General features: G+C 41.5%; 2 protein-coding genes across 5 annotated transcripts; both read left to right on the top strand.

The window, feature by feature from the left end:
* The first annotated feature begins 964 nt into the window (after positions 1-964).
* Positions 965-11,282, top strand: LOC106593458 (zinc finger protein OZF). Of its 3 annotated transcripts, XR_006762590.1 has the most exons (5): positions 969-1,052; positions 1,955-2,069; positions 2,604-2,740; positions 3,231-3,287; positions 3,581-3,685. XR_006762590.1 is itself a non-coding variant. In XM_045710281.1 (3 exons), the coding sequence occupies exons 2-3, from the start codon at positions 8,168-8,170 to the stop codon at positions 9,924-9,926; spliced, it is 1,596 nt and encodes a 531-aa protein (XP_045566237.1). In that variant the 5' UTR covers positions 965-1,052; positions 8,162-8,167; the 3' UTR covers positions 9,927-11,282. The 3 variants fall into 3 exon arrangements, 1 of the variants encoding a protein (XP_045566237.1); XR_006762589.1 differs by having other exon boundaries at positions 3,231-3,685; XM_045710281.1 differs by lacking the exons at positions 1,955-2,069; positions 2,604-2,740; positions 3,231-3,287; positions 3,581-3,685 and adding exons at positions 8,162-8,585; positions 8,749-11,282 and having other exon boundaries at positions 965-1,052.
* A 5,614-nt stretch (positions 11,283-16,896) lies between these two features.
* On the top strand, positions 16,897-24,428 carry LOC106564167 (oocyte zinc finger protein XlCOF6). Of its 2 annotated transcripts, none has more exons than XM_045710268.1 (3): positions 16,897-17,126; positions 20,465-21,062; positions 21,209-24,428. In XM_045710268.1, the coding sequence occupies exons 2-3, from the start codon at positions 20,471-20,473 to the stop codon at positions 22,534-22,536; spliced, it is 1,920 nt and encodes a 639-aa protein (XP_045566224.1). In that variant the 5' UTR covers positions 16,897-17,126; positions 20,465-20,470; the 3' UTR covers positions 22,537-24,428. The 2 variants fall into 2 exon arrangements, with proteins under 2 accessions (XP_045566224.1, XP_013985671.1); XM_014130196.2 differs by lacking the exon at positions 16,897-17,126 and adding an exon at positions 17,149-17,255.
* The last annotated feature ends 724 nt before the right edge of the window (positions 24,429-25,152 follow it).

The raw sequence follows: 25,152 nt of genomic DNA, 5'->3' as shown, positions 1-25,152 counted from the left end.
CAGTGTGTGTGTGTGTGTGTGTGTGTGTGTGTGTCACGAGTCTCCTCAGCCTACACCCCTGCTGCACAGCAACCCTCCAATTAGTCACGTCTATTATATGTTTCTCAATCTATGTTAATACAATACAAACCTGTTATGTTTAACATTAATGTATTCATAAGCTATGCACCACATCTAGTTTAATCAAATATATCCCAACACTAGGCAAGTCAAATAAGAACAAATTCTAATTTACAATGATGGCCTACCCCGGACGACACTGGGCCAATTGTGCGCCGCTCTATGGGACTCCCAATCACAGCCGGATGTGATGCAGCCTGGATTCGAACCAGGGACAGCAGTGAGATGCAGTACCTTAGACCGCAGTGAGATGCAGTACCTTAGACCGCAGTGAGATGCAGTACCTTCGACCGCAGTGAGATGCAGTACCTTAGACCGCAGTGAGATGCAGTACCTTAGACCGCAGTGAGATGCAGTACCTTAGACCCCAGTGAGATGCAGTACCTTAGACCCCAGTGAGATGCAGTACCTTAGACAGCAGTGAGATGCAGTACCTTAGACAGCAGTGAGATGCAGTACCTTAGACCGCAGTGCCACTGGTCCTCCCGGATCTGACCTTAGTATTTTTCAAGGGGGTTTGGGGAAAATATGGCCCTGTAAAAAGTGAAAATGTTCTCTTCAAAACATATTTAAATCCTGTTCTGTAAAGAGTTGAAAGCAGTTTAAAACCATTCATACTTCTGGCAACAGTGCTGGTATTGTGGGAAAAAAATCGACAGTAAATCAATATTTTAATTGATTTTAATCATATATTGTGAGTTTTCAATGTATGTTTAAGTCACTTTAAACTATAATCCTTGTGATTTTAAAAATCAGAGAAAAGTCCTGTAATAGTAATGTAAGATTTTTTTAGGAGGACTTTTATTTTTAAATGCAGCCCGTATGATCGCGTGATGTTAATGTCGCTAGGTTCACATTGCCGTAAAAGGGTGTTCTCTAGCTAGCTAAGCGACACCAACAAGAGCTGTCAACTTTCAAAATCAAGTGTCAAGGTAAAATCTAACATATTATAGAATGTTTCCAAATACAGAAAGCCTCACTTAGTCGGATTATTTGTCCACCCAATTAACATTGTGTCAACAATTAGCTTGCTAACTAGCCATTAGACGCCAACTAGCTAACATAGCAAGCACGTTTGTTTATCTTCAAGACGCTGTGTGTGTTGTGAATTACCCTATTAGTTATCAAGACAATAATGTCAAATATTAATTGTTCATCTTTAAGATGACAAATCCATTGGCAACCCGGATCACTGGCTAGTAATTTAGCATGGCTAGCTAGCTAACTTCATTTCAGTAATAATCAATTCATTAGTCATTTACTGATTACAAAGAAAATGTCCGTTTTAGATCTCGTTTACTGTAAACTATATTCCTCGTAATTTAGCTATCTAACTAGATATCGTCCCATGCTCGTGGGAAAGGTGACAGTAAAATGCGTCAGTAAGCTAAAGCTATAACTCTTCTGTGTAATGTACTGGAACTGAAGAGTCGTGATCAAGGGCTGGTCAGTAAGCTAAAGCTAACCCAATAATAGCTCCACATGACTATAGTTGTATGGCGTCAAATCCGTTTCAAAAGTCGATCAGGCGTTGAAAGATGAAACACAATTTCATGAGTCAACAGAGAATAACGGTGTAAACTGAGGGGTCCTGCAAGCACAAATCCAATTTGAGATCTTGCCAGTGTGACTTCGAGCGAGCAGAACTTTGTTTCTGCAGGCAGTAAATTCATTCCAGAGCAGAGATGTGTTCATCTGAAGAAATACGTACCAAAAGAAGACTCAAATTACTGCACTCTAACAAATAACCCACCTCCCCACATGGACGTCCTTTCTCCCTCACACCAAACGTTTTATTTAAATTTAACTGTTGTCCAATTTGCTCTTCCAATAGCAGTTTACTGGAACACAATTGGTCATGGTTTTTGGACGAATTACGGCTTGACTGCTCTCCAACCAGATTTTTTACAATAGAGATGAAATGGGAAGGTGAAAGTGACGATAATGAGGTAAGTACGATTGTTTTTCAGTAGAGAAACCAGCTAGCTAATCGACAATGATTTCAATGTTGAAATTGAAGTAATTATTTATTTGGTCTTCTCTTACTAAACAGGCTAATGATGAGGCAAGCTAGTTTGTCAGCATGCTAGGAAGCTAATTAACCATGTAGTTTAACAAAAGCCAAGGTGATTTCATTTTCTGTACAGTCTCTGGTTTAACTAAGAGCATTGTACCTAAGTTGAGGAGGGGGTTTAGTAGAGGAGGGGGACTTGGAAGACCAGCATGACTGGGTGGCAGAAGAGGGGGCGAAGCAAGGGGAGAACAGACAGGCAGACCCTCACTGGGGAAGAGGTCAGTGATTGAGGAGGGGGAGCCAAGAGAGGTCAGGCTCTGAATCAAATAATAGACAATATTGTAAACCGCTAACTACATACTTTGAGATACAATCTGATTGAAACTTTTTACTCTGTCAATTTTTGTGCAGTTACAATAAATGAGGATGACTTTAAACCATTTCTCTCTCCATCCCTCTTTCCATGCAGGTCCACTGTCACTAATATGTGATGGTGAAGTTGTTCTCTGCTCAGCTGACAGAGACAGGAGATACAGGAGTCCATTCTGTTCCAAGTAGGTTACCTTGGATCCCCTGTATGCCCATCACTCTGGAGCCTTCCTGCCGGTAACCATGACATTCACCAATCACCCCCTTAACTTAATCATTGGTGGTACTGAGAGTTCCTCTAATTTCTTTGATGCTGTATGGAAGCATTGTGCATAGGACATTTGTCACGTAGAGAGGATGATGACCAGCTGCTGTCTATTGGTTAGAAAGATGGTTCTATACTGAATGTATGTGATAGTCATTGGTAAACAATATGAGTAGTGTAGGTAAGGGATGAAGTGAAAGCCAATAGGAGGATGGCTCTCCACGAGGTGGGTTGGGCATGAAAGGACAGCAGGCTGCAGAGGACACCAAGTTTGGACCAGTGAGTCAACAACTCCTCTTATGCCTTACACAACTCAGCACATGTGTATCGCTCCACTTTCCTCAAACTCCAGTGCCATACTTTTGACCTTTTTACCAATGTCTATGGATTGTACAATGATTTTAAGTTGGGACTTGGACTTCATACTAAATCTAATTCCATCTCTTGTATTCTAACCTCTAGAGATGATGCTGATGCCCCACTGTAAGAACCTGGAAATCATCACTGGATCTGAGGGAGGTGACGTGGCCACAAGCAGTGCCTGGGACACCTTGTAATCACTCAAATTCATAGACAGAGCTATGGATGCAAGGACTGACCATCGCGCCTCCTTCTAAAACCCCATTGGAGGAGACGACCCAAGGTTCCTCGCCACAGACCTCCTCCAATGGGTTTAGAGAAGGATGTGAGGAGTTGAGCAGAGATTAATTGGGACAGAGCTCATGTCATTGTTTTAGGTGGAAACTGATGTTGAATGATACATTTATTCTGTTTGCACTGATATCTTTGTTCAACTTGTGCTCTTTCCACAGATGGCTCTGGCTTGATAACATCTGATCTGATGAGACTCCTCCCAATGCGATTTGATTCCTGTATTACTAACTGTATTCAATAAAGCTTCCAATGTCAAATTGAAATAATGTGAGCTTCTGTCATTGATAAATAATGTTAGTTCTCAATCGGACAATTACTGTAAAACTAATCTGTTTTCCTCAGTGCAGTGTTTGGTGAATGCATGGTGTTGTCTTGTCCTCCTTTTGAATGCTGTGTGTACTGAATAGTTTCTTACCCTGTGATATGGCCCTCACCAACCGGCCACGATAATCCTCTCATCCATGGACTTGGCACTCTGCGCAAACATCCACAGACTAAACACCTTGCACTATCATCCCAGAACTCCATATTGTCCTTCGCATTCTCTGCACATCTCTTACATGCATCATTTTTTATGCATCTTAGTGTGCATAGTAGAAATTCTGCATCTATATATATTTTTTTTGCCTGTATAATCTGTTTATCGTCTGTCTGTATATTCTGTTTTGGCAGCACCATTTCACTGTCAAATTCATGTACATGCAAATGTATTTCTCAAAAAATGCTGATTCTGACATGTTTTAACCTGAGTAGCTGGTTTATCATATGTCCATCTGCATGATATTATTTGGGACTGGTTATGTACTGGATGAACTGAAGCAGATTCTCTCCTTTGTGTCTTCATATAATGTGCTGTGTGAGTTCTTGGGCTTAATACCCTAAATATTGGCTCCTGCCTGCAATTAGTGCACTCGTTTTATGGTGTTTGCTAGAGCTGTCTGCTTTTCGTTTTTACAGTCAAACGTTGCTGGCTAACAAGTAATTACCTAGCTAGTTTTAGCAAGTAGATTCCACTCAACTCAAGGTGTAGTATAGCTATTAGAATGTATTTCATTTGGTTATCAAGCTGCTGGGTTTCCCCAAGTCGTTCGGGGTTTGCTGTTTTAAGACGGACAGCTAGCTAAACAGAAGGCTCGTAATAGCCAATCACAACACTGGACTGGCCAATGGCAGGAATTTGTCCATCACTCCAATGAAAGTGGCCATTCTAAGACACGCAACCGCCTTTATGCCCACCCCACATCAACCTGAAATCCAAACCCAAAGGTGCCAAGACTTGAGAGTAGGGGTGTAACTTTCAATGTAGATGGGTGGGACATTCTGAAATTGCATTTTTGTCCCCCCCTCCCCCAGTTTTATCATTAGAATGTGATACAAGGCAATGGTGTGCTTTAGGACCATGTGGATGCTTCCGATCGGTCGGGTAGGCTGTTCGGAGTGTTTATCCGACTGGATTTACGACCACGCGGAGACAGGCTGTGTGAAGGCAAAGCTTCTGGAAGGCTGGCACGACCAGCACGGGGGAGTTGAGCATAGTTCAGTGTACGCGTTGTACTCTTTCACCATGTTGTAAAAGGAACAGAAACTAGCTGCTCTTCATTGACTGATATAACTGCTGTTTAACTTAACAGAAAAATAACTAAACTAGTGCTTATTCACAGTGCTTAGCTAGTATTATACCTGACATGTGATGTTAGTGAATGTTTCATCCCCTCTCGACTGAGGTGAATGAATAAGCTACGCTAGTGAGTAGCTACCATAGCCAAGTCAGCTCTAGCCTCTAGTCATCTGTCTGATAGCGATATGAGGTGGCTATTGTTACTATCTAACAGCAGTTGTTTGTGTGGACATGTTTTGTAGCCTTTGTTTTGTCACGTTTCAGAAGTGAATGAACTTAGCAAACGTTTGCCAGTTGATGTACCGTTAAAAAGAGAGAGAGCGCTGGCCAAAGTTGGCCAACATTAGCCTCAATCAAACTAGACCTGAATCAAATGATGAAACCATCAATCGTTTGGCCAAAGATTGATATTCTGATGTTTTTTCAGTGCAATGTGAGTTGTATTAGTCAGTATGTCAATGTAACATTATTGGTCTGTCAGTTTCCCAAGCTAATTCCCTACTTTTCACACTGACACAGTAATAAACAGCTCTAATGTTACAGGCATCACTGTCATGGTGCACAGTAGAGGTCTGCGCGGGACCGATTTCTGATATAGATATAGATATAGAGGATGTCTTAAAGAAAATCGAAAGTTGTTTTTGTACTTTAGTTGTAAGAGTTGTTCATTTGAAAGGTTATTGGTTAAAGGTGCAACACAATATTGATTCAGTAATTATCATGGATCTAGTTCAGTCTTATCAATCACTTAAACATATTTTAATAATCTCTTAGCTAGCTTGATGACTGTGGGCATTTTTGCTTACTTTCTGTTATTCTAAATAGAAATGGCTAGAAAGGCCATGGGTCATATTAGATTGTGTAGAAATGCAGGAAATGTGCTTTAGATGCCCCCAAAAATGGGGGGACCCCCAGACAAGTTGTCACCCTCTGCAAATAGCACTGCTGGGTGATTTAAAAAGTCATAGTCAATTGAACAATAATACTCACAGCACAGTTGGCAAATAGAAATCAAAGCTGGATGGTGATAGATGGGAGGGGTTGAGTGGAGCTGAAGGATGGGACTAAAAACAACAAGGTAACTTTTGTGAAATATACTATGTCCATAAAATGTATATAGTATGTATAAGCTGGAAGTAGAAGCCTAAGTGTTGTTGTCCATTAGTTTACTCAAATTAGGGGAGGGGTGGTAGGGTTAGGGGAAAATAATAAAGGAAAATATATTTAAAAATAAATGCAGTACCAGTCTAAAGTTTGGACACCTACTCATTCAAGGGTTTTTCTTTATTTGTACTATTTTCTACATTGTAGAATAATAGGGAATACATCAAAACTGAAATAACACATATGGAATCAACCAAACAAATGTTAACCAAATCAAAATATATTTGAGATTCTTCAAAGTAGCCACCCTTTGCCTTGATGACAGCTTTGCACACTTTTTTTCTCCTTGTTAATGCGTTTGAGCCAATCAGTTATGTTGTGACAAGGTAGGGGTAGTGGTATACAGAAGATATCCCTATTTGGTAAAATACCAAGTCCATATTATGGCAAGAACAGCTAAAATTAGCAAAGAGAAACGATAGCCTATCATTACTTTAAGATATGAAGGTCAGTCAATCTGGAAAATGTCAAGAACTTTGAAAGTTTCTTCAAGTGCAGTTGCAAAAACTATCAAGCACAATAATGAAACTGGCTCTCATGAGGACCGCCACAGGAAAGGAAGACCCAGAGTTACCTCTGCTGCAGAGGATAAGTTCATTAGAGTTACCAGCCTCAGAAATTGCAGCCCAAATAAATGCTTCAGAGTTCAAGTAACAGAAACGTCTGGAGACTGCGCGAATCAGGTCTTCATGGTCGAATTGCTGCAAAGAAACCACTACTAAAGGACACCAATAAGAAGAAGAGACTTGCTTGGGTCAAGAAACACGAGCAATGGACATTAGACCGGTGGAAATCTGTTCTTTGGTCTGATGAGTCCATATTTGAGATTTTTGTTTCCAACCGCTGTGTCTTTGTGAGACACAGAGTAGGTTAACGGATGATCTCTGCATGTGTGGTTCCCACCGTGAAGCCTGGAGGACGAGGTGTGATGGTGTGGGGGTGATTTGCTGGTGACACTGTCCGTGATTTATTTAGAAGCCACATTTAACCAGCACGGCTACCAGAGCAGTCTGCGGCGATACGCCATCCCATCTGGTTTGCGCTTAGTGGGACTATAACTTGTTTTTCAACAGGATAATGACCCAACACACCTCCAGGCTATGTAAGGGCTATTTGACCAAGAAGGAAAGTGATGAGTGCTGAATCAGATGACCTGGCCTCCACAATCCCCCGACTTCAACCCAATTGAGATGGTTTGGGATGAGTTGGACCGTAGAGTGAAGGAAAAACAGCCAACAAGTGCTCAGCATATGTGGGAATTCCTTCAAGACTGTTTCAGGTGAAGCTGGTTGAGAGATTGCCAAGAGTGTGCAAAGCTTTCATCAAGGCAAAGGGTGGCTACTTTGAAGAATCTAAAATATATTTTGTGTTGTTTAACACTTTTTTTTGTTACTCCATGATTCCATATGTGTGATTTCATAGTTTGTCTTCACTATTATTCTACAATGTAGATAATAGTAAAAATAAAGAACAATTCTGGAATAAGTTGGTGTGTCCAAACTTTAGACTGGTACTGTATATATATTTAGCTTTGTTATTTTCCCTCAACCCTACCACCCCTCCCCTAATTGGAGTAAACTAATGGACAACAACACTTAGGCTTCTACTTCCAGCTTATACATGCTATATACATTTTATGGACACAATGTATTTTACAGTAGTTATCTTTGTTTGTTTTTAATACCATACTTCAGCTACCATCAACCCCTCCCATCTATCTCTGATCCCATCCATCCACTCAGTGTTTGCTCATGCAAGCCATCTCGTGCGTGTTCGACTTTTCAATCAGACTTGACACCGTATCGTTGCCATCGCCACAGCAACGTGAGCTAGCAAGTTTAATTTATTAGCAGAGATTCCTAGTGCATGGAATATTTTGCATGATCTAACTATGCTCCAGTATTTAGTGAAACTCACCTTTCACGTGATGTGCTTCCTCTTTTGGATCCATCTCTAGACTTCCATGTCTGAACAGAAGTCCACAGAGTCCCCGGGTTCTGGCTGTGGTGTTCCAGCCCAGAGAAGCTCACAGTGGGGTCCAGAGATGGTGTCAGTGAAGCTGGAGGGCTGCAGTCAAACATTGGAACTCAATGTGATTGTCAAAGAGGAATGGGAGGAGAGAGGGTTCAAGGAGGAGATAGAAGTAAAAGAGGTGGATCAGAGAGCAGTCAACGAGGAAGTAGAGATGGCAGTCAAAGAAGAGCAGGAGGAGAGAACAGTCAAAGGGGAAGTGGAGAAGAGAGAAGTCAAAGAAGAGGTGGGGGAGAGAGCAGTCAAAGAGGAAGTAGAGATGGCAGTCAAAGAAGAAGAGGAGAACAGTGAAGTGGCTGCTCCAGATCTAAGGGAAGAGGAGGCAGCAGTAGATAGTATCAGTGACCCAGGTAAGTTCAGGTGTGGAGTACGGAGAGAGGTTTGTGCCTTGGTGGCCACAGGGGATTCCCAAACTATTGTAGGGCTTCTGCTTGCATCAAAAGTTTTTTTTTAAGCCCCTTTCAATGTTCCCTTTCTAAGTCTAACCCCATATATCTGTCCATATTCCCAAAGGAGAGAGCTACAACCCAGGTTCAGACAGTGAGCCCAGTTCCACAGCATCAGGAAACCATAAACAACACAGACGGAGGAACTCAAGACAGAAACATCACCACTGCATGGACTGCTTCACTAGTTTCTATGAGCCAGAGGAGTTGAGAAGACACACTTGTAGACCCCAGCCCTGTTCAGATTGCAGAGACAGTTTTATTTGTCCAATTCACCTCATTCCATACCAACAGACTCTCAAAAGAAAGAAAATGAACCTGAGTGGTCAATGTGGGAAGAGATTTCAGACACCTTGCAGCTTGAAGACGTACCAGCTTACTCACACAGGAAAGAAGTCGTACCACTGCTCCCAGTGTGGGAAGACCTTTGGTTCGTCATTCAATTTGAAGCGACACCAGAAAATACACACAGGGGAGAAGCCTTTCCACTGCTCCCATTGTGGGAAGAGCTTCAGTGATGAAGAAAGTCGAAATAAACACCAAAGAATACACACAAGAGATAAGACTTTCCACTGCTCTGAGTGTGGAAAGAGCTTCAGTAAGGGAGGAAATCTAAAGGAACATCAGAAAATACACACAGGGGAGAAGCCATACAGCTGTGATCAGTGTGGGAAGAGTTTCAGTCAAACAGGAGTCCTAAAGAGACACCACCTAACTCACACAGGTGAAAAACCTTTCAACTGCTCCCAGTGTGGGGAGGGTTTCAGTCAGTCATCACTTCTGAAGGGACACCAGCTAACGCACACAGGAAAGAAGCCTCACCACTGCTCTCATTGTGGAAAGAGTTTTGAATTGGAAGGAAGCCTTCAGAGTCATCAGAGAATACACAGTGGAGAGAAGCCCCACCACTGCTCCCAATGTGGGAAGAGCTTCAGCTGGGTAAGAGACCTAAAGAAACATCAGAGAGTACACAAAGAGGAGAAGCCTTTCCACTGCTCCCAATGTGGGAAGCGCTTCAATGAGAAAGGAAATCTAAAGCAACACCAGAGAAAACACTCAGGAGAGAAACCGTACAGCTGTGATCAGTGTGGGATTTGTTTTAAATGGAAACAAAGCCTGAAGGAACATCAGAAGGCAAAGCACAGTGCAGTGCCAGACCATGGCCTTATAATTGTGTTGCCAAGCTGGGCATCTACATATCTAATTAATATTGACACTAACCAGATTTCCATCGAACCTTTTTAGGCGAGTAAAGTAAGTAAAAAAAGTTTAGATTTTTATCAAAACTTAAATGGAAAAGTAGCTTTTATGTACTCTCTGTCAACATGCACTGTTTTTAATCTGTCTGTTTGGTGGAAACACCACTGGTGGGAAACATTTTATTGATGTGGATTTTAGAATATTCACATGAAAATCTGTCTTCAATTGGATGGAAACCTAGCTCGTGTTGCACATTTGTTAGGCTAAATAGATGTAACAATATGTTCAATTATGCAAAAGAGAGAGACTTCTGACAACTAAGTCACAACAGGTGGAGTCCATGTCCGAGTCGAGTCACGAGTCATGAAAATCGTGAGTCCTGGTCTCGAGTACTACAACACTGACAGCTACTCTCATTTTGGGAATGTTTTATTTGTGCAAATTGATTCCATTACGTTACTTTTCTTTCTTGTTAGTGCTAAGTTTGGGCATCATTCAGGATACCTGGTTGTATTGCCACCACCTAACTAACTTGATTGAAGAGAGGTCAGTGAAGTTGATGAATGCAGTGGGTGAAGTAGCTCCGTTCAACCACAAGATGAAACTATCAACCCTTAATAAAAACAGCTCGAGTAAAAAGTTGCTTTCTTCCGTCCAGTGGAACCGTGATCAACTGCTAAAACGGTCAAACCACTTCACATATTATTTGAGCAACACATCACCATTGCTTCCAAACAAAATGGTATGAAGATATAAGATAAATACGATTCATAAAGAAGGATTATGTGAATTTGCTTAATGCGTGCATGTAGTCCCGCACTAAGAGCCATGAACAGTCTACAGAGTTGTTCTGTGGGTGTCACTGAATAGGCTGATACCCTATTTTCATGTGTGCACACTCCATAGGTAAGGCTGTACAGTGCAATACAAATGTTCAATACACATTATAGGCTGAATAGTGAGGTGAATTCCCACAGTCAAAGTCCCGCAATAAGAGCTATGATGCTAATATTTGTGTACACTCTTTAGAATTGTAATCTGTGGGTGTCACTGAGTAGGCTGATAACCCGTTTCATTGATCCACAATCCATAGGTAAGGCTGTACAGTGCAGTATGCCCCCTTAAAATGTAATACATCCACAGATTTTTTAAATAAATGTTTAATTAAATTAACTAATAGCAGTTCCAAGCATAGAGATCCTATTAAATGAATTGAGGGGCTAAGTCATAAACCCTACAAAATTCCAGAATGGTAGCCTTTTTGGTCAGGGAGAATCCAACCCAGTCTAATTAGGGCTCCCGAGTGGCACAGCGGTCTAAGGCACTGCATCTCAATGCTAGAGGCATCACTACAGACCTTGGTTCGATTCCAGGCTGTATCACAACCGGCCGTGATTGGGAGTCGCATAGGGCGGCGCACAATTGGCCCAGCATCGTCCAGGTTAAGGTTTGGCCATCATTGTAAATAATAAATTGTTCTTAACTGACTTGCATAGTCAAATAAAGGTTAAATAAAAATGTAATTATTGGTATGAATGGCAGTAGAGGCATAGGTGATGCATTTCCTGCTTTTACTTATACAGGAAAATACAATTAAGGCATGTGATATCAGAAATTGTGTAATAGAATTGTCAACCTAAAATATTTTCATATAATTATATAAACAGTTCATATGGGTTTTATAAAAAGAATTATAGCCTCTAAAATAAATGTAAACAGACCATAAATGTCTCAATTTGTGTTTTCTTGGAAAGCTGTGAGTGCAATTATATGATACAATATCAGTACTTGTTTCATTTCCAACTTGTCTAAGTCCTATCATCAACAGATTTCAGTCAGTGTATGGCTGTGGATTGACTGTATTGTTTGAATGGAATGTTGGCATATTGGTAGTTATTTAGAAACATTTATGGAATCCTTCCTCTAAAACTGTCTGGCTAGCTAGCTAACAAACAGTGCAGATCGTCAAATTCATTGTTTTACACTATATCTTATCACAGCACTGGTAAACCATGGTTGACCAAAATGGGCTGACCATTTATACCATCATAAGAAGGTTAATTAACTGGTTTATCATTGTGTGGGACTGCTTTGGCATGAGTCTGAATGGGAACTGTGTCTGACATTGACCTTATCACTGTACAGTGCATTCGGGAAGTATTCAGACCGCTTTACTTTTTCCACATTTTGTTACGTTACAGCCTTATTCTAAAATGGATAAAATAAAATACTCAAATCTACATACAATACTCCATAATGACAAAGCGAAAAACAGTTTTTTTGAAATTTTTGCAAATGTATTCAAAATAGTAAACAGATACCTTATTTACATAAGTATTCAAACCCTTTGCTATGAGACTCAATTGAGCTCAGGTGCATCCTGTTTTCATTGATCATTCTTGAGATGTTTCTACAACTGGATTGGAGGAGTCCACTTGTAGTAAATTCAATAGTTTGGACATGATTTGGAAAGGCACACACCTGTCAACATAAGGTCCCACAGTTGACAGTGCATGTCAGAGCAAAAATCAAGCCATGAGGTCGAAGGAATTGTCCGTAGAGCTCCGAGACAGGATTGTGTCGAGGCACCGATCTGGAGAAGAGCACCAAAACATTTATGCAGCACTGAAGGTCCCCAAGAACACAGTGGCCTCCATCATTCTTAAATGGAAGACATTTGGAACCACCAAGACTCTTCCCACCAAGACTCTTCCTAGAGCTGGTCGCCTGGGTCAAACTGTGCAATCGGGGGAGAAGGGCCTTGGTCAGGGAGGTGACCAAGAACCCGATGGTCACGCTGACAAAGCTCCAGAGTTCCTCTGTGGAGATTGGAGAACCTTCCAGAAGGACAACGATCTCTGCAGCACTCCACCAATCAGGCCTTTATGGTAGCGTGACCAGACCGAAGCCACTCCTCAGTAAAAGTCACATGACAGTCAGCTTGGACTTTGTCAAAAAGCACCTAAAGACTCAGATCATCAGAAACAAGATTCTCTGGTCTGATGAAACCAAGAATCAACTCTTTGGCCAGAATGCCAAGCGTCACTTCTGGAGGAAACCTGGTACCATCCCTACGGTGAAGCATGGTGGTGGCAGCATCATGCTGTGGGGATGTTTTTCAGCGGCAGGGACTGGGAGACTAGTCAGGATCGAGGGAAAGATGAGCGGTGCAAAGTACAGAGAGATCATTTGTGAAAACCTGCTCCAGAGCACTCAGGACCACAGACTGGGGTGAAGGTTCACTTTCCAACAGGACAAATCAGGAGTGGCTTCGGGACAAGTCTCTGAATGTCCTTGAGTGGCCCAGCCAGAGCCCGTATTTGAACCCTATCAAACATCTCTGGAGAGACCTGAAAATAGATGTGCAGCGACGTTCCCCATCAAACCTGACAGAGCTTGAGAGGATCTACAGAGAATAATGGGAGAAACTCCCCAAATACAGATGTACCAAGCTTGTAGCGTCATACCCAAGAAGACTAGAGGCTGTAATCGCTGCCAAAGGTGCTTCAACAAAGTACTGAGTAAAGGGTCTGAATATTTATGTAAATGTGATATTTCTGTTTTTTTATGGGGTATTGTGATCAATCCATTTTTCCTCATCAATCTACACAAATTGATGAGAAAAAAACTACAATTTCATTAATTTTAGAATACGGCTGTATTGTGTAACAAAATGTGGAAAAAGTGAAGAGGTCTGAATGCTTTCCGAATGCACTGTATATTTTATTTTATTTCACCTTTATTTAACCAGGTAGGCTAGTTGAGAAAAAGTTCTCATTTGCAACTGCGACCTGGCCAAGATAAAGCATAGCAATTCGACAGATACAACAACACAGAGTTACACATGGAATAAACAAAACATACAGTAGAACAAAAGAAAACAAAAAGTCTATATACAGTGAGTGCAAATTAGGTAAGATAAGGCAATAAATAGGCCATGGTGGTGAAGTAATTACAATATAGCAATTAAACACTGGAATGGTAGATGTGCAGAAGATGAATGTGCAAGTAGAGATACTGGGGTGTAAAGGAGTATATGACGAGGGTGATAACCCCTGATTTATAACATGTAGACCTGTGGGCCAGGCAAGACCAGGTGTGAAAAAATGTATCTTTAGAAATAATTAAGGACACCTGGAGATTATTGTTACCAACTACAGAAGACGACTCCTTTTTTCCCTCAAAGTCAGAAAAGCTTTTCAAGAATTGGCTACATTTTTATTTCCCAAAATGCACTCAACAATAAACTGGATTCAAAAAAGTATGATATGTGTTCTTTGAAAATGTACTCTCTGAAATGTTCAATCTCTCCCTAGCTCAGGCCTCTATACCCACCTGCTTCCAGATGTCCACAAGAAAGGGAAAGTAACTGAACTGAATGACTACCGACCAGTAGCACTCCCTTCCGTCATCATGAAGTGCTTTGAGAGGCCTAGTCAAAGACCACATCACCTCCTCCCTCCCCGACACACTCCACCCTCTCCAATTTGCCTACCGCCCTGACAGATCCACGGACGACGCAATCGTCATTGCACTGTACACTGCCCTCACCCACCTGGCAAAAAGGAATGCATATGTAAGGATGCTGTTCATCTCGACTACAGCTCAGCCTTCAATACCATAGTGCCCTATAAACTCTCACTGCCCTGGGACTGAACTCCTCCCTATGCAACTGGGTCCTGGACTTCCTGACAGTCCACCCCCAGGTGGTGAAGGTAGGCAACATTATCTCCTCGACACTGATCCTCAACACAGGGGCCCCACAAGGGTGCATCCTCATTCCCCTCCTGTATTCCATGTATACCTATGACTGCGTGGCCTCAGTTCCAACTCCATCATCAAGTTCTGACAACATGACAGTAGTAAGCCTGATCACCAACAACGACAATACCGCCTACAGAGAGGAGGTAGGCACTCTGACAGCGTGGTGCCAGGTAAATAACCTCTCCCTCAACGTAAGCAAAACAAAGGAGCTGATTGTGGACTTCGGGAGGAACCAGGCTGGACACGCCCCCGTCCTCATCAATGGGGCTGCCATGGAGACGTCATTAACTTCAAATTCTTCGGCGTACACATCTCAGATAAGCTGAAACCACACATACATCGTGATGAAGAAGGCACGACAGGGACTCTTCAACCTCAGGATGCTGAAGAAATATGGAGCCTACTGTCAGGTTGCATCACGGCCTGGTAAAGCCACTCCACTGCCGCGGACCGCAAGGCTATTCAGAGGGTGATACATGGAGCCAAACGCACCATTGGGTGCCCACTGCCTGCCCTACAGGGCACCTACAACACCAGGTCAAGAAGATCACGCGGGCAGTACAGGAGCATCAAAGACGGGCCAATAGTTTCCTACCCTCAGACCATCAAGCTGCTGAATAGCCACCACTAGTCAACTACCTGCTCCCCCCCCCCCCATTTATATTGTTGTTTTTTTAATGGTCATTTTCATTATTCTATTTTACTTAGTCCTGTATGTTGGAGCTCGAAGCCTAAGATTTTCACTGTACCCTGCAATCACACTTGCAACCCTGTACATGTGACAATTAAACACTGAATCTGATAGTGATATCGGATCATTCTATGGTAACATGCTTAATTACATCAATAGAAAATACATTTATTAATTTGGAGAATGAACAGAGCGCATCTTCTGGACCCGAATTTTACAAATGTAGACAAGAGGACGGAGAACAGCTGAGCCCCGATATCATTTGTGTTGTCTTTTAAGTGTACATTAGGCAAATGATAATCTCATCCTCGGAAAAAGTTACATCTGATTTAGATATTAAACAAAAGTAAATCACTGTCTTAGAAAAAGCCCATGCAAAATCTCTACAAGGTAAAGATTCTAAATTTAAGCAGGAATACGATATTTTGCTTCTGAAAAGAGACAACTACAGGTTAATTAAGTGACAATGCCAGAGAAGCCAGTGTTTGGAGGATATAATGGCACGGTTGTTAATACATTTAGACACGTCAAAATGTCGGAGAGACAGACAGCTACGTTTATACAAATCTCAGCTGTTGAAAACTAAAAAGGTTAGTCTGAACGACATGTGAGATAATGTCTAGATGCTTTTTATAGTGGAGATTAATTTTATAACGTGTCTGGCTGGGCTGATGAGACAGTGGATTGCGGAGTCAGATGGAAAAGAGTAAAGAGGCATTTTAGCGTCATAGATTGAGCCAGTAGTAATTTGTAGAATAGACACCGGCTGGAATACGGTTTTAACATCAGAACTCAGGATTAGACCCACCCATTGTATAAACTCAATTATGAACTGTGTGGTTCCAGTCCTGAGTGCGGATTGGCTGACAGACCGTATACTGCGGGTATGACAAAAAACATTTATTTTTACTGCTCTAATTATGTTGGTAACCAGTTTAAAATGGCAATAAAGCACCTCTGGGGTTTGTGATATATGGCCAATATACCACAGCTAAGGGCTGTGTCCAGGCACTCAGCATTGCGTCTAAGAACAGCCCTTAGCCATGGTATATTGGCCATATACCACATCCCTCTGGGTGGTTCGAGCCCTGAATGCTGATTGGCTGACAGCGTGGTATATCAGACCATATACCATGGGTATGACAAAACATTTATTTTTACTACTCTAATTACGTTGGTAACCAGTTTATAATAGCAATAAGGCAGGCACCTTGGGGGTTTGTGGTATATGGCCAATATACCACTACAGGCTGTGTCCAGGCACTCCGCATTGCATCTAAGAACAGCCCTTAGCCGTGGTATATTGGCCATATACCACACCCTCTCGTGCCTTATTGCTGAAATAAAGCATACAACTTAAAATGGGTGCACCCCGCTCCAGACCAGAAATGGGTGCCCCCCCCCAGCCCAGAAATGGGTGCCACCTCCCCCTTTAGACCAATTATAATGGCTAAAATGGATTAAATGGAACTGAGTCAAACATGTATCTTCCATATGTTTGATACCGTTCTATTTATCCCATTCCAGACATTACAATACGCCCGTTCTCCTATAGCTCCTCCCACCAGCCTCCTTTGGTTTGTTTATGTAGTAGAAGGACCTACAGAAGTTGAAATGTAACTTCTCTAATATCTAACTTAGACTATGAATGTATAGATACGCTATACTCGTGATAGTGTATGTGAACCCTTTGGAATAACCTGGATTTCTGCATAAATTGGTCATAAAATTTGATCTTCATCTAAGTCACAACAATAGACAAACAGTATATATTTAATGGCGTTGGCAATGTGAGTATCTAGCGCAGCCATGACTGTCTTGAGAATGCAGATCTGTATTCTCGCGGTAGAGCACATCTCGTTCTGGTAAAAGAGGGCTACAACAACAATACCTGTTAACTTTCAAAACCAAGTGTCAAGGTAAAAAATCAAGCTTTCTAACATATTCTAGAACGTTTCCAAATACAGAAAGCAGTCGGATTTTTTGTCCACGTGCCTCCGATCAACGTGTCAACAATTAGCCTATTCAATGATCTAGCTAGCTAGCTAGCTAGCTAACGAGCTATATATCTAACTAGCTGCCATATCAAGCAAGTTTGCTTATCATCATTACGCTGTGTTGTGAATCACCATATTATTTGTTAAGACAATGTAAAAAAAAATATGAAGTGTGAATCGTTCATTTTTAAGATGACATAAATCCATTGGCTACTCGGATCACTGGCCAGTAAGTTAGCATGGCTAACTAGGCCGATAGATGGGTAGTTTTCAATAATCATTTGTCATTTAGTGATTACAAATCAAATGTCTATTTTATAACTCGTTTACTTTAAACTATATTGCGCGTAATTTATCTAGCAGTCAAGTGAGCCGACACTCGCAAAACGCAGTCAAAGCATCCGCGCTTCATTCGCCTCCTGAATTTGGTGCGTGAATACACAACACTTTACGGTATGTTTTCTAGTAGGGAAACTGAATTGGATGCACTGAGACTACAGCTACAAATCATTCCAAGCAGACAGTTTGAAACACACGTATTCAATATTACACAATACAAATTATACAACTCACGGCCACCGGATGCCATTGTTTTCAATGAGAGCACGATGGTAAATGCCGGCACCGTAGACGCAATTTACCGCCAGAGTTAAAATATTTAAACTTTTGCCTTCTGCAGTAGCGTTTTCTTCAACCGGATGTTGATTTGCAGTTTGTTTACTGAAATCACCATAACAACGCATACCTCGTGCTGATTTGCTTTGCCATCCTCCTCTTTCATGCTTTCTTCTCCCCCTGTAGAGTACCACAGTATGAGGGGAAATGGTCCCTGTCGTTTGTCCATCATACTTTTTTTTTTCCCATAGGGGATTTTTTTGAAACTAAGGGCTAATTCGTGTAGGCTTACACAGGCGTGACGTTTTGATAACCGTGTAAATCTCTCTAGGACAATGTATTTGAAACTTCCCTGATTCAGAGGGGTTGGGTTAAATGCGGAAGACACCTTTCGGTTGAATGCTTTGTTGTGCAGCTGCTCTAGGTATCCTCTTTCCCTACCAGAAAACACGCGATACCGTAAAGTGTAGAGTATTGACGCACAAAAAAATCAGGAGGACACTGAAGTGCGATGGCTTTACTGTGTTTTGCAAGTGTCAGCTCACTTGACCACAGTACTCCTTAAAACCTCTTACATCTAGACGTTCCGCTAGCGGAACACCTGCTCCAATATCCAATGATAGGCGTGGCGCGAATTACAAATTCCTCAAAAATACAAAAACTTCAATTTTTCAAACATATTACTATTTCACAGCATTTTAAAGACAAGACTCTCCTTTATCTAACCACACTGTCCGATTTCAAAAAGGCTTTACAGCGAAAGCAAAACATTAGATTATGTCAGCAGAGTACCAAGCCAGAAATAATCAGACACCCATTTTTCAAGCTAGCATATAATGTCACAAAAAACAAAACCACAGCTAAATGCAGCACTAACCTTTGATGATCTTCATCAGATGACAACCCTAGGACATTATGTTATACAATGCATGCATGTTTTGTTCAATCAAGTTCATATTTATATCAAAAACCAGCTTTTTACATTGGCATGTGACGTTCAGAACTAGCATACCCCCCGCAAACATCCGGTGAATTTACTAAATTACTCATGATAAACGTTCACAAAAAACATAACAATTATTTTAAGAATTATAGATACAGAACTCCTCTATGCACTCGATATGTCCGATTTTAAAATAGCTTTTCGGCGAAAGCACATTTTGAAATATTCTCAGTAGATAGCCCAGCCATCACCGCTAGCCATTTAGACACCGACCAAGTTTAGCCCTGATCAAACTCCGATTTACTATTACAAAAGTTTCATTACCTTTGTTGTCTTCGTCAGAATGCACTCCCAGGACTGCTACTTCAATAACAAATGTTGGTTTGGTCCAAAATAATCCATCGTTATATCCGAATAGCGGCGTTTTGTTCGTGCGTTCCAGACACTATCCGAAATGGTAAAGAAGGGTCGCGCGCATGGCGCAATTCGTGACAAAAAATTTTAATATTCCATTACCGTACTTCGAAGCATGTCAACCGCTGTTTAAAATCAATTTTTATGCCATTTTTCTTGTAGAAAAGCGATAATATTCCAACCGGGAATCTCCTTTTCGGCAAACAGAGGAAAAAAAATCACAAAGACGGGGGGCGGCCAGGTCACGCGCCTAAGCCCACAGTCCCTTGATCGGCCACTTGAGAAAGGCGATAATGTGTTTCAGCCTGGGGCTGGGATGACGACATTCAGGTTTTTCCCGGGCTCTGAGCGCCTATGGACGACGTAGGAAGTGTCACGTTAGAGCAGAGATCCTTAGTAAAAGATAGAGATGGCAAAGAAGTTCCAGAAATGGTCAGACAGGCCACTTCCTGTAAAGGAATCTCTCAGGTTTTGACCTGCCATTTGAGTTCTGTTATACTCACAGACACCATTCAAACAGTTTTAGAAACTTTAGGGTGTTTTCTATCCATATATAATAAGTATATGCATATTCTAGTTACTGGGTAGGATTAGTAACCAGATTAAATCGGGGATGTTTTTTATCCAGCCGTGAAAATACTGCCCCCTAGCCAAAAGTCCAATGACCTTATACAGGCATAGCCATGGGAAGTAGGGGTGCTGAGAGTGTTGCATCACTCCCTGAAAAATCGAAATAAATACAAATCAAAATTGTAATTATTATTATTTCTCCCCGATATGAAATATAAGGTCTGTATACTCCAAAACCATACCACAAGCGATGTGTGTTAATGTTCAGACCGAGCATTGGAGCTCTTAATCTCTCTCTTACAGAAGATACCTTCGTCCATTGACTCTTCTGTGTAATGTACTGGAACTGAATCATGACCAAAAGGGCTGGTCAGTAAGCTAAAGCTAAACCAATAGTAGCTCCACATTGCTGACGTTAGCTGTCATTACCATCGCCATAGCAACGTGAGCTAGCTAGTTACATTTTATTAGCAGGCATTCCTAGTGCATGGAATATTTAGCATGGTCTATCCCTTTATTAGCTAAGCTGTTCCAGTATTTTGTGAAACTCACCTTTCACATGTGCTTCCTCTTTTGGATCCATCTCTAGCCTTCAATGTCTGTACCCAAGTCCACAGAGTCCCCAGGTTCTGGCTGTGGTGTTCCAGCCCAGAGCAGCGCACAGCAGGGTCCAGAGATGGTCTCAGTGAAGCTGGAAGACTGCAGTCAAACACTGGAACTCAATGTGATTGTCAAAGAGGAATGGGAGGAAAGAGGAATCAAGGAGGAGATACAAGTAAAAGAGGTGGATCAGAGAACAGTCAAAGAGGAAGTAGAGATGGCAGTCAAAGAAGAGCAGGAGGAGAGAACAGTCAAAGAGGAAGTAGAGATGGCAGTCAAAGAAGAGCATGAGAGAACAGTCGAAGAAGAGGAGGAGGAGGAGCAGCAAGCAGTCAAAGAAGAAGTGGAGGAAGAGCGAGCAGTCACTGAAGAGGAGGAGGAGCGAACAGTCAAAGAAGAAGAGCAGGGGGAGAGAGCAGTCAAAGAAGAGCAGGAGGAGAGAACAGTCAAAGAAGAGCAGGCGGAGCGAGCAGTTAAAAAAGAAGAGGAGGAGGAGAGCGAAGTCAAAGAAGAAGATGAGAACAGGAATGTGTCTGCTCCAGATCTAGAGGAAGAGGAGGAAGAAGTAGATAGTATCACTGACCCAGGTAAGTTCAGGTGTGGAGTACGGAGAGAGGTTGGTGCCTTGGTGGCCACAGGGGATTCCCAAACTATTGTAGTGCTTCTGCTTGTATCAAAAGTATTTTAAAGCCCCTTTCAATGTTCCCTTACTGATTCTAACATATTCTCACAGGAGAGACCTCCCATCCAGGCTCAGACAGCGATCCCAGTTCCACAGCATCAGGAAACCATAAACAACACAGACAGAGGAACTCAAGACAGAAACATCACCACTGCATGGACTGCTTGACCAGTTTCTATGAGCCACAGGAGTTGAGAAGACACACTTGTAGACCCCACCCCTGTTCAGATTGCAGAGGCAGTTTTATTTGTCCAATTCACATCAAATCACACCAACAAACTCTCAAAATAAAGAAAACCTACCCGTGTGCTCATTGTGAGAAGAGTTTTCAGACGCCAAGCAGCTTGAAGACACACCAGCTTAATCACACGGGAAAGAAGTCGTACCACTGCTTTCAGTGTGGGAAGAGGTTCTGTCGTGTAGACGCCTTAAAGGCTCACCAGAGAATACACACAGGAGAGAAGCCTTTTCACTGTTCTCACTGTTGGAAGAGCTTCAGTGATATAGGAAATCGAAATAAACACCAGAGAATACACACAGGAGAGAAGACTTACCATTGCTCTGAGTGCGGGAAAAGTTTCAATCAGTTATCACATTTAAAACCACACCAGCTAACTCACACTAGTGAGAAGCCTTTTAACTGCTCTCAGTGTGGGAAGGGTTTCAGTCTGTCATCATATCTGAAGAAGCACCAGGTAATGCACACAGAAGAGAAACCATATAGCTGTGATCATTGTGGGAAGAGTTTTAAATTGGAAGGAATCCTTAAGCGTCATCAGAGAATACACAGTGGAGAGAAGACTTACCACTGCTCAGAGTGTGGGAAGTGTTTCAGTTTGTCATCATATCTGAAGAGACATCAGCTAACTCACACAGGATTAAAGTCACACCACACAGGAATAAAGTCACACCACTGCTCCCACTGTGGGAAGAGCTTCAGTAAGAAAGCTGACCTAAAGAAACATCAGAGAATACACACAGGGGAGAAGCCTTTCCACTGCTCCCAATGTGGGAAGAGCTTTAATGAGAAAGGAAATCTAAAGCAACACCAGAGAAAACACTCAGGAGAGAAGCCTTTCCACTGCTCCCAATGTGGAAAAAGCTTCAGTTGGGTAATAGACCTAAAGAAACATCAGAGAGTACACAAAGAGGAGAAGTCTTTCCACTGCTCCCAATGTGGGAAGAGCTTCAATGAGAAAGGAAATCTAAAGCAACACCAGAGAAAACACTCTGGAGAGAAACCGTACAGCTGTGATCAGTGTGGGAATTGTTTTAAATGGAAACAAAGCCTGAAGGAACATCAGAAGGCAAAGCACAGTGCAGTGCCAGACCATGGCCTTATAATTGTGTTGCCAAGCTGGGCATCTACATCTAATTAATATTGACACTAACCAGGTTTCCATCTAACATTTTATGCGAGTAAACTTGGCTGTAAGCTTGTCAAATGTCGACAAAACAAAATATGCTTGACAAGGTGGGATCTTTTTGTGTCGGTAAAATGTATTATGTGAGAAATGTTGGTGGAAATGCTTTTATGTGCTAATATTGACACAGTAATCATCATATCATCTTATCAGCAATCATCATATGGGGCGGCAGGTAGCCTAGTGGTTAGAGCGTTGGACTAGTAACCGAAAGGTTGCTAGATCGAATCCCCGAGCTGACAAGGTAAAAATCTGTTGTTCTGCCCCTGAACAAGACAGTTAACCCACTGTTCCTAAGCCGTCATTGTGAATAAGAATTTGTTCTTAACTGACTTGCCTAGTTAAATAAAGGTTAAATAAATAAATAAATATTGAAGTAAACGTGGAGTCAGGCAAAGACATGTTGTGTGGTCCTCCCACTACGACTCGTTGGGAAAGCATGCAGTTTGTTAGGCTACAGATTAAATAAATGATGAGGAACTTCACAGGGTGGAGAAAGTGCAAGGTGATGAGCTTGATGCTCTTTTCCAATAAATATATTTTTCTGGGGACATGATCATCTACATCGATGATTGGCTGACATGTGACAACTAAAAATAATCTGTCTCTTTTGTCCATAATAATGTCATCATGTAGGCTATACCCACACTGTATCTGTGAGCTGTTGGTTAGAGCGCACGTGCCAAGATCAGAGTGACACATTTGCTATTTAACACAACAATTTTTATAACAAAACCATCAGTTGAGTTGAAAGTATGATGGAAACACATTGAACTTTAGGTTTTTATTCGGTACATGAAAACATAAGCAAAAAATGACATTTTGTGTGCACTACGTCATCATGCACTGAATTTATATCTGCAACAAGTCAGTTTGGTGCAAACACACAACTGGTGGGAAAATGTGCATATTATCTTTATGCTGATTTTAGAATATTTGCATGAAAATCTGTCGCCAATTGGATGGAAACCTAGCTAGTGTTGCACATTGGTTACGGCTAAATAGATGTAACATTTGTTGTTGTATTGTAATATGTTGAATTATCCAAAAGAGCAAGATTTCTGACAACTTAAGACACCACTGATCGAGTCCGAGTCGAGTCACAAGTCATGAAAATTGTGAATTGATAACGAGTCAAGTCTGAGTACTGGACTCAAGTACTACAACACTGACAGCCACTCCTCTATTAGGAATGTTTGATTACAACACTGACACCCACTCCTCTATTGGGAATGTTTGATTACAACACTGACAGCCACTCCTCTATTGGGAATGTTTGATTACAACACTGACAGCCACTCCTCTATTGGGAATGTTTGATTTTCAACACTGACAGCCACTCCTCTATTGGGAATGTTTGATTTGTGAAAATGTATGTCATTTCTCTAGTGTTGGTCTGGTCCAGAAACTAACTTCAACTAGACCCCATTGTAGACCTGAAGAAACTGATAAACATCTTGTATTTTTCTTATTAAAACAAACCCATTTTAATTATTTTAGCTAAACTTCCAAACCCTTCAAATGAGTCAGGTTTGTCTTTAAATAGGTTTACATATCACATGCAGCTTTGTGTAATCTTTTTCTCTGTCATTATGTTTGTGTTTATTTGTGATTCAATGTCAGCGTTCTGAGACACCATGATGACAACCAACAAACTACCATGATGTAAAACTGAATATTACCGTACTGTTTTCATGCTGCTTAGTGCTAAATGTGGGCATCGTTCAGGATACCTGATTGTATTATCACTACCTAACCCAACTGAAGAGATTGCAATAGGTGTAGTAGCTCCATTCAACCACAAGATGGAACTATCGACCCTTAATAAAAAACAGCTTGAGTAAAAAGTTGCTTTCCGTCAGTGGTGTAGCGGGTATACTCTAATTTTGCCCAAATTTTTCCAAACGGCCCGATCTAAAATGATAAATCCCATATTGGTATTTCACAGTCAGGCCAACCAAGCTGTACTGTGCAGTAGGCCTACTATTGAAACCGATAGACTGAGTTAGAAATTCACAGGTTTCAAATTTTCCCCCAATTTCTTTTCAGGTTTTCGTTCTCCAAGTCACATTTTTTTTTCTCAGAAAGATTACATAGTTGTAGCTTCTAAATCCATAACAATGCTTAACCCACATCAGCGGACCACTTTTGAGGTCTGGGAATAATCTAACATTTAGATTTTTGAGAGTAGTTACCCATTATTTCAAGTGTGCAGGCAGCTAGCACTATTGTCTGATTATAAGTGTTTCTGTAGCACATCAGCCAATTAATCGCTCAGCTAAACAACTGACGACAAAGACTATTTTAAAAGGTGGGTTTATGATCTGTTGAACTATTTATGATTGTGAATAAAGCCTGGCTACCATTATCAAACGTCAGTGAAAGCCAAATTGGTGGAATAACGTGTACTGAGGGCAGGTGCGAAAATCTGATATCAACTTTGGGGGGGACAATTACATGACATTTTCTCAAGAGCAATTCCTGAGGGGGACACCAAAAGTAGTGCTGTAACACATAGCCTACATTGTAATATGGTAAATGTATATTGAGGAACCAAAGAAATAAGGTGTT

The sequence above is a fragment of the Salmo salar genome, chromosome ssa02 (assembly GCF_905237065.1).
Source record: "Salmo salar chromosome ssa02, Ssal_v3.1, whole genome shotgun sequence".
NCBI lineage: Eukaryota > Metazoa > Chordata > Actinopteri > Salmoniformes > Salmonidae > Salmo > Salmo salar.
Note: the sequence above shows the minus strand (reverse complement) of the source record. Positions and strands in the feature narration are given on the sequence as shown.

Excerpts from the sequence above, each read along its gene's own strand:
- LOC106593458 (XM_045710281.1), top strand. The coding sequence starts at position 8,168 with ATGTCTGAACAGAAGTCCACAGAGTCCCCGGGTTCTGGCTGTGGTGTT. Across the intron at positions 8,586-8,748 it reads AGATAGTATCAGTGACCCAG|GAGAGAGCTACAACCCAGGT; the intron begins GTAAGTTCAGGT and ends ATATTCCCAAAG.
- LOC106564167 (XM_045710268.1), top strand. The coding sequence starts at position 20,471 with ATGTCTGTACCCAAGTCCACAGAGTCCCCAGGTTCTGGCTGTGGTGTT. Across the intron at positions 21,063-21,208 it reads AGATAGTATCACTGACCCAG|GAGAGACCTCCCATCCAGGC; the intron begins GTAAGTTCAGGT and ends ATATTCTCACAG.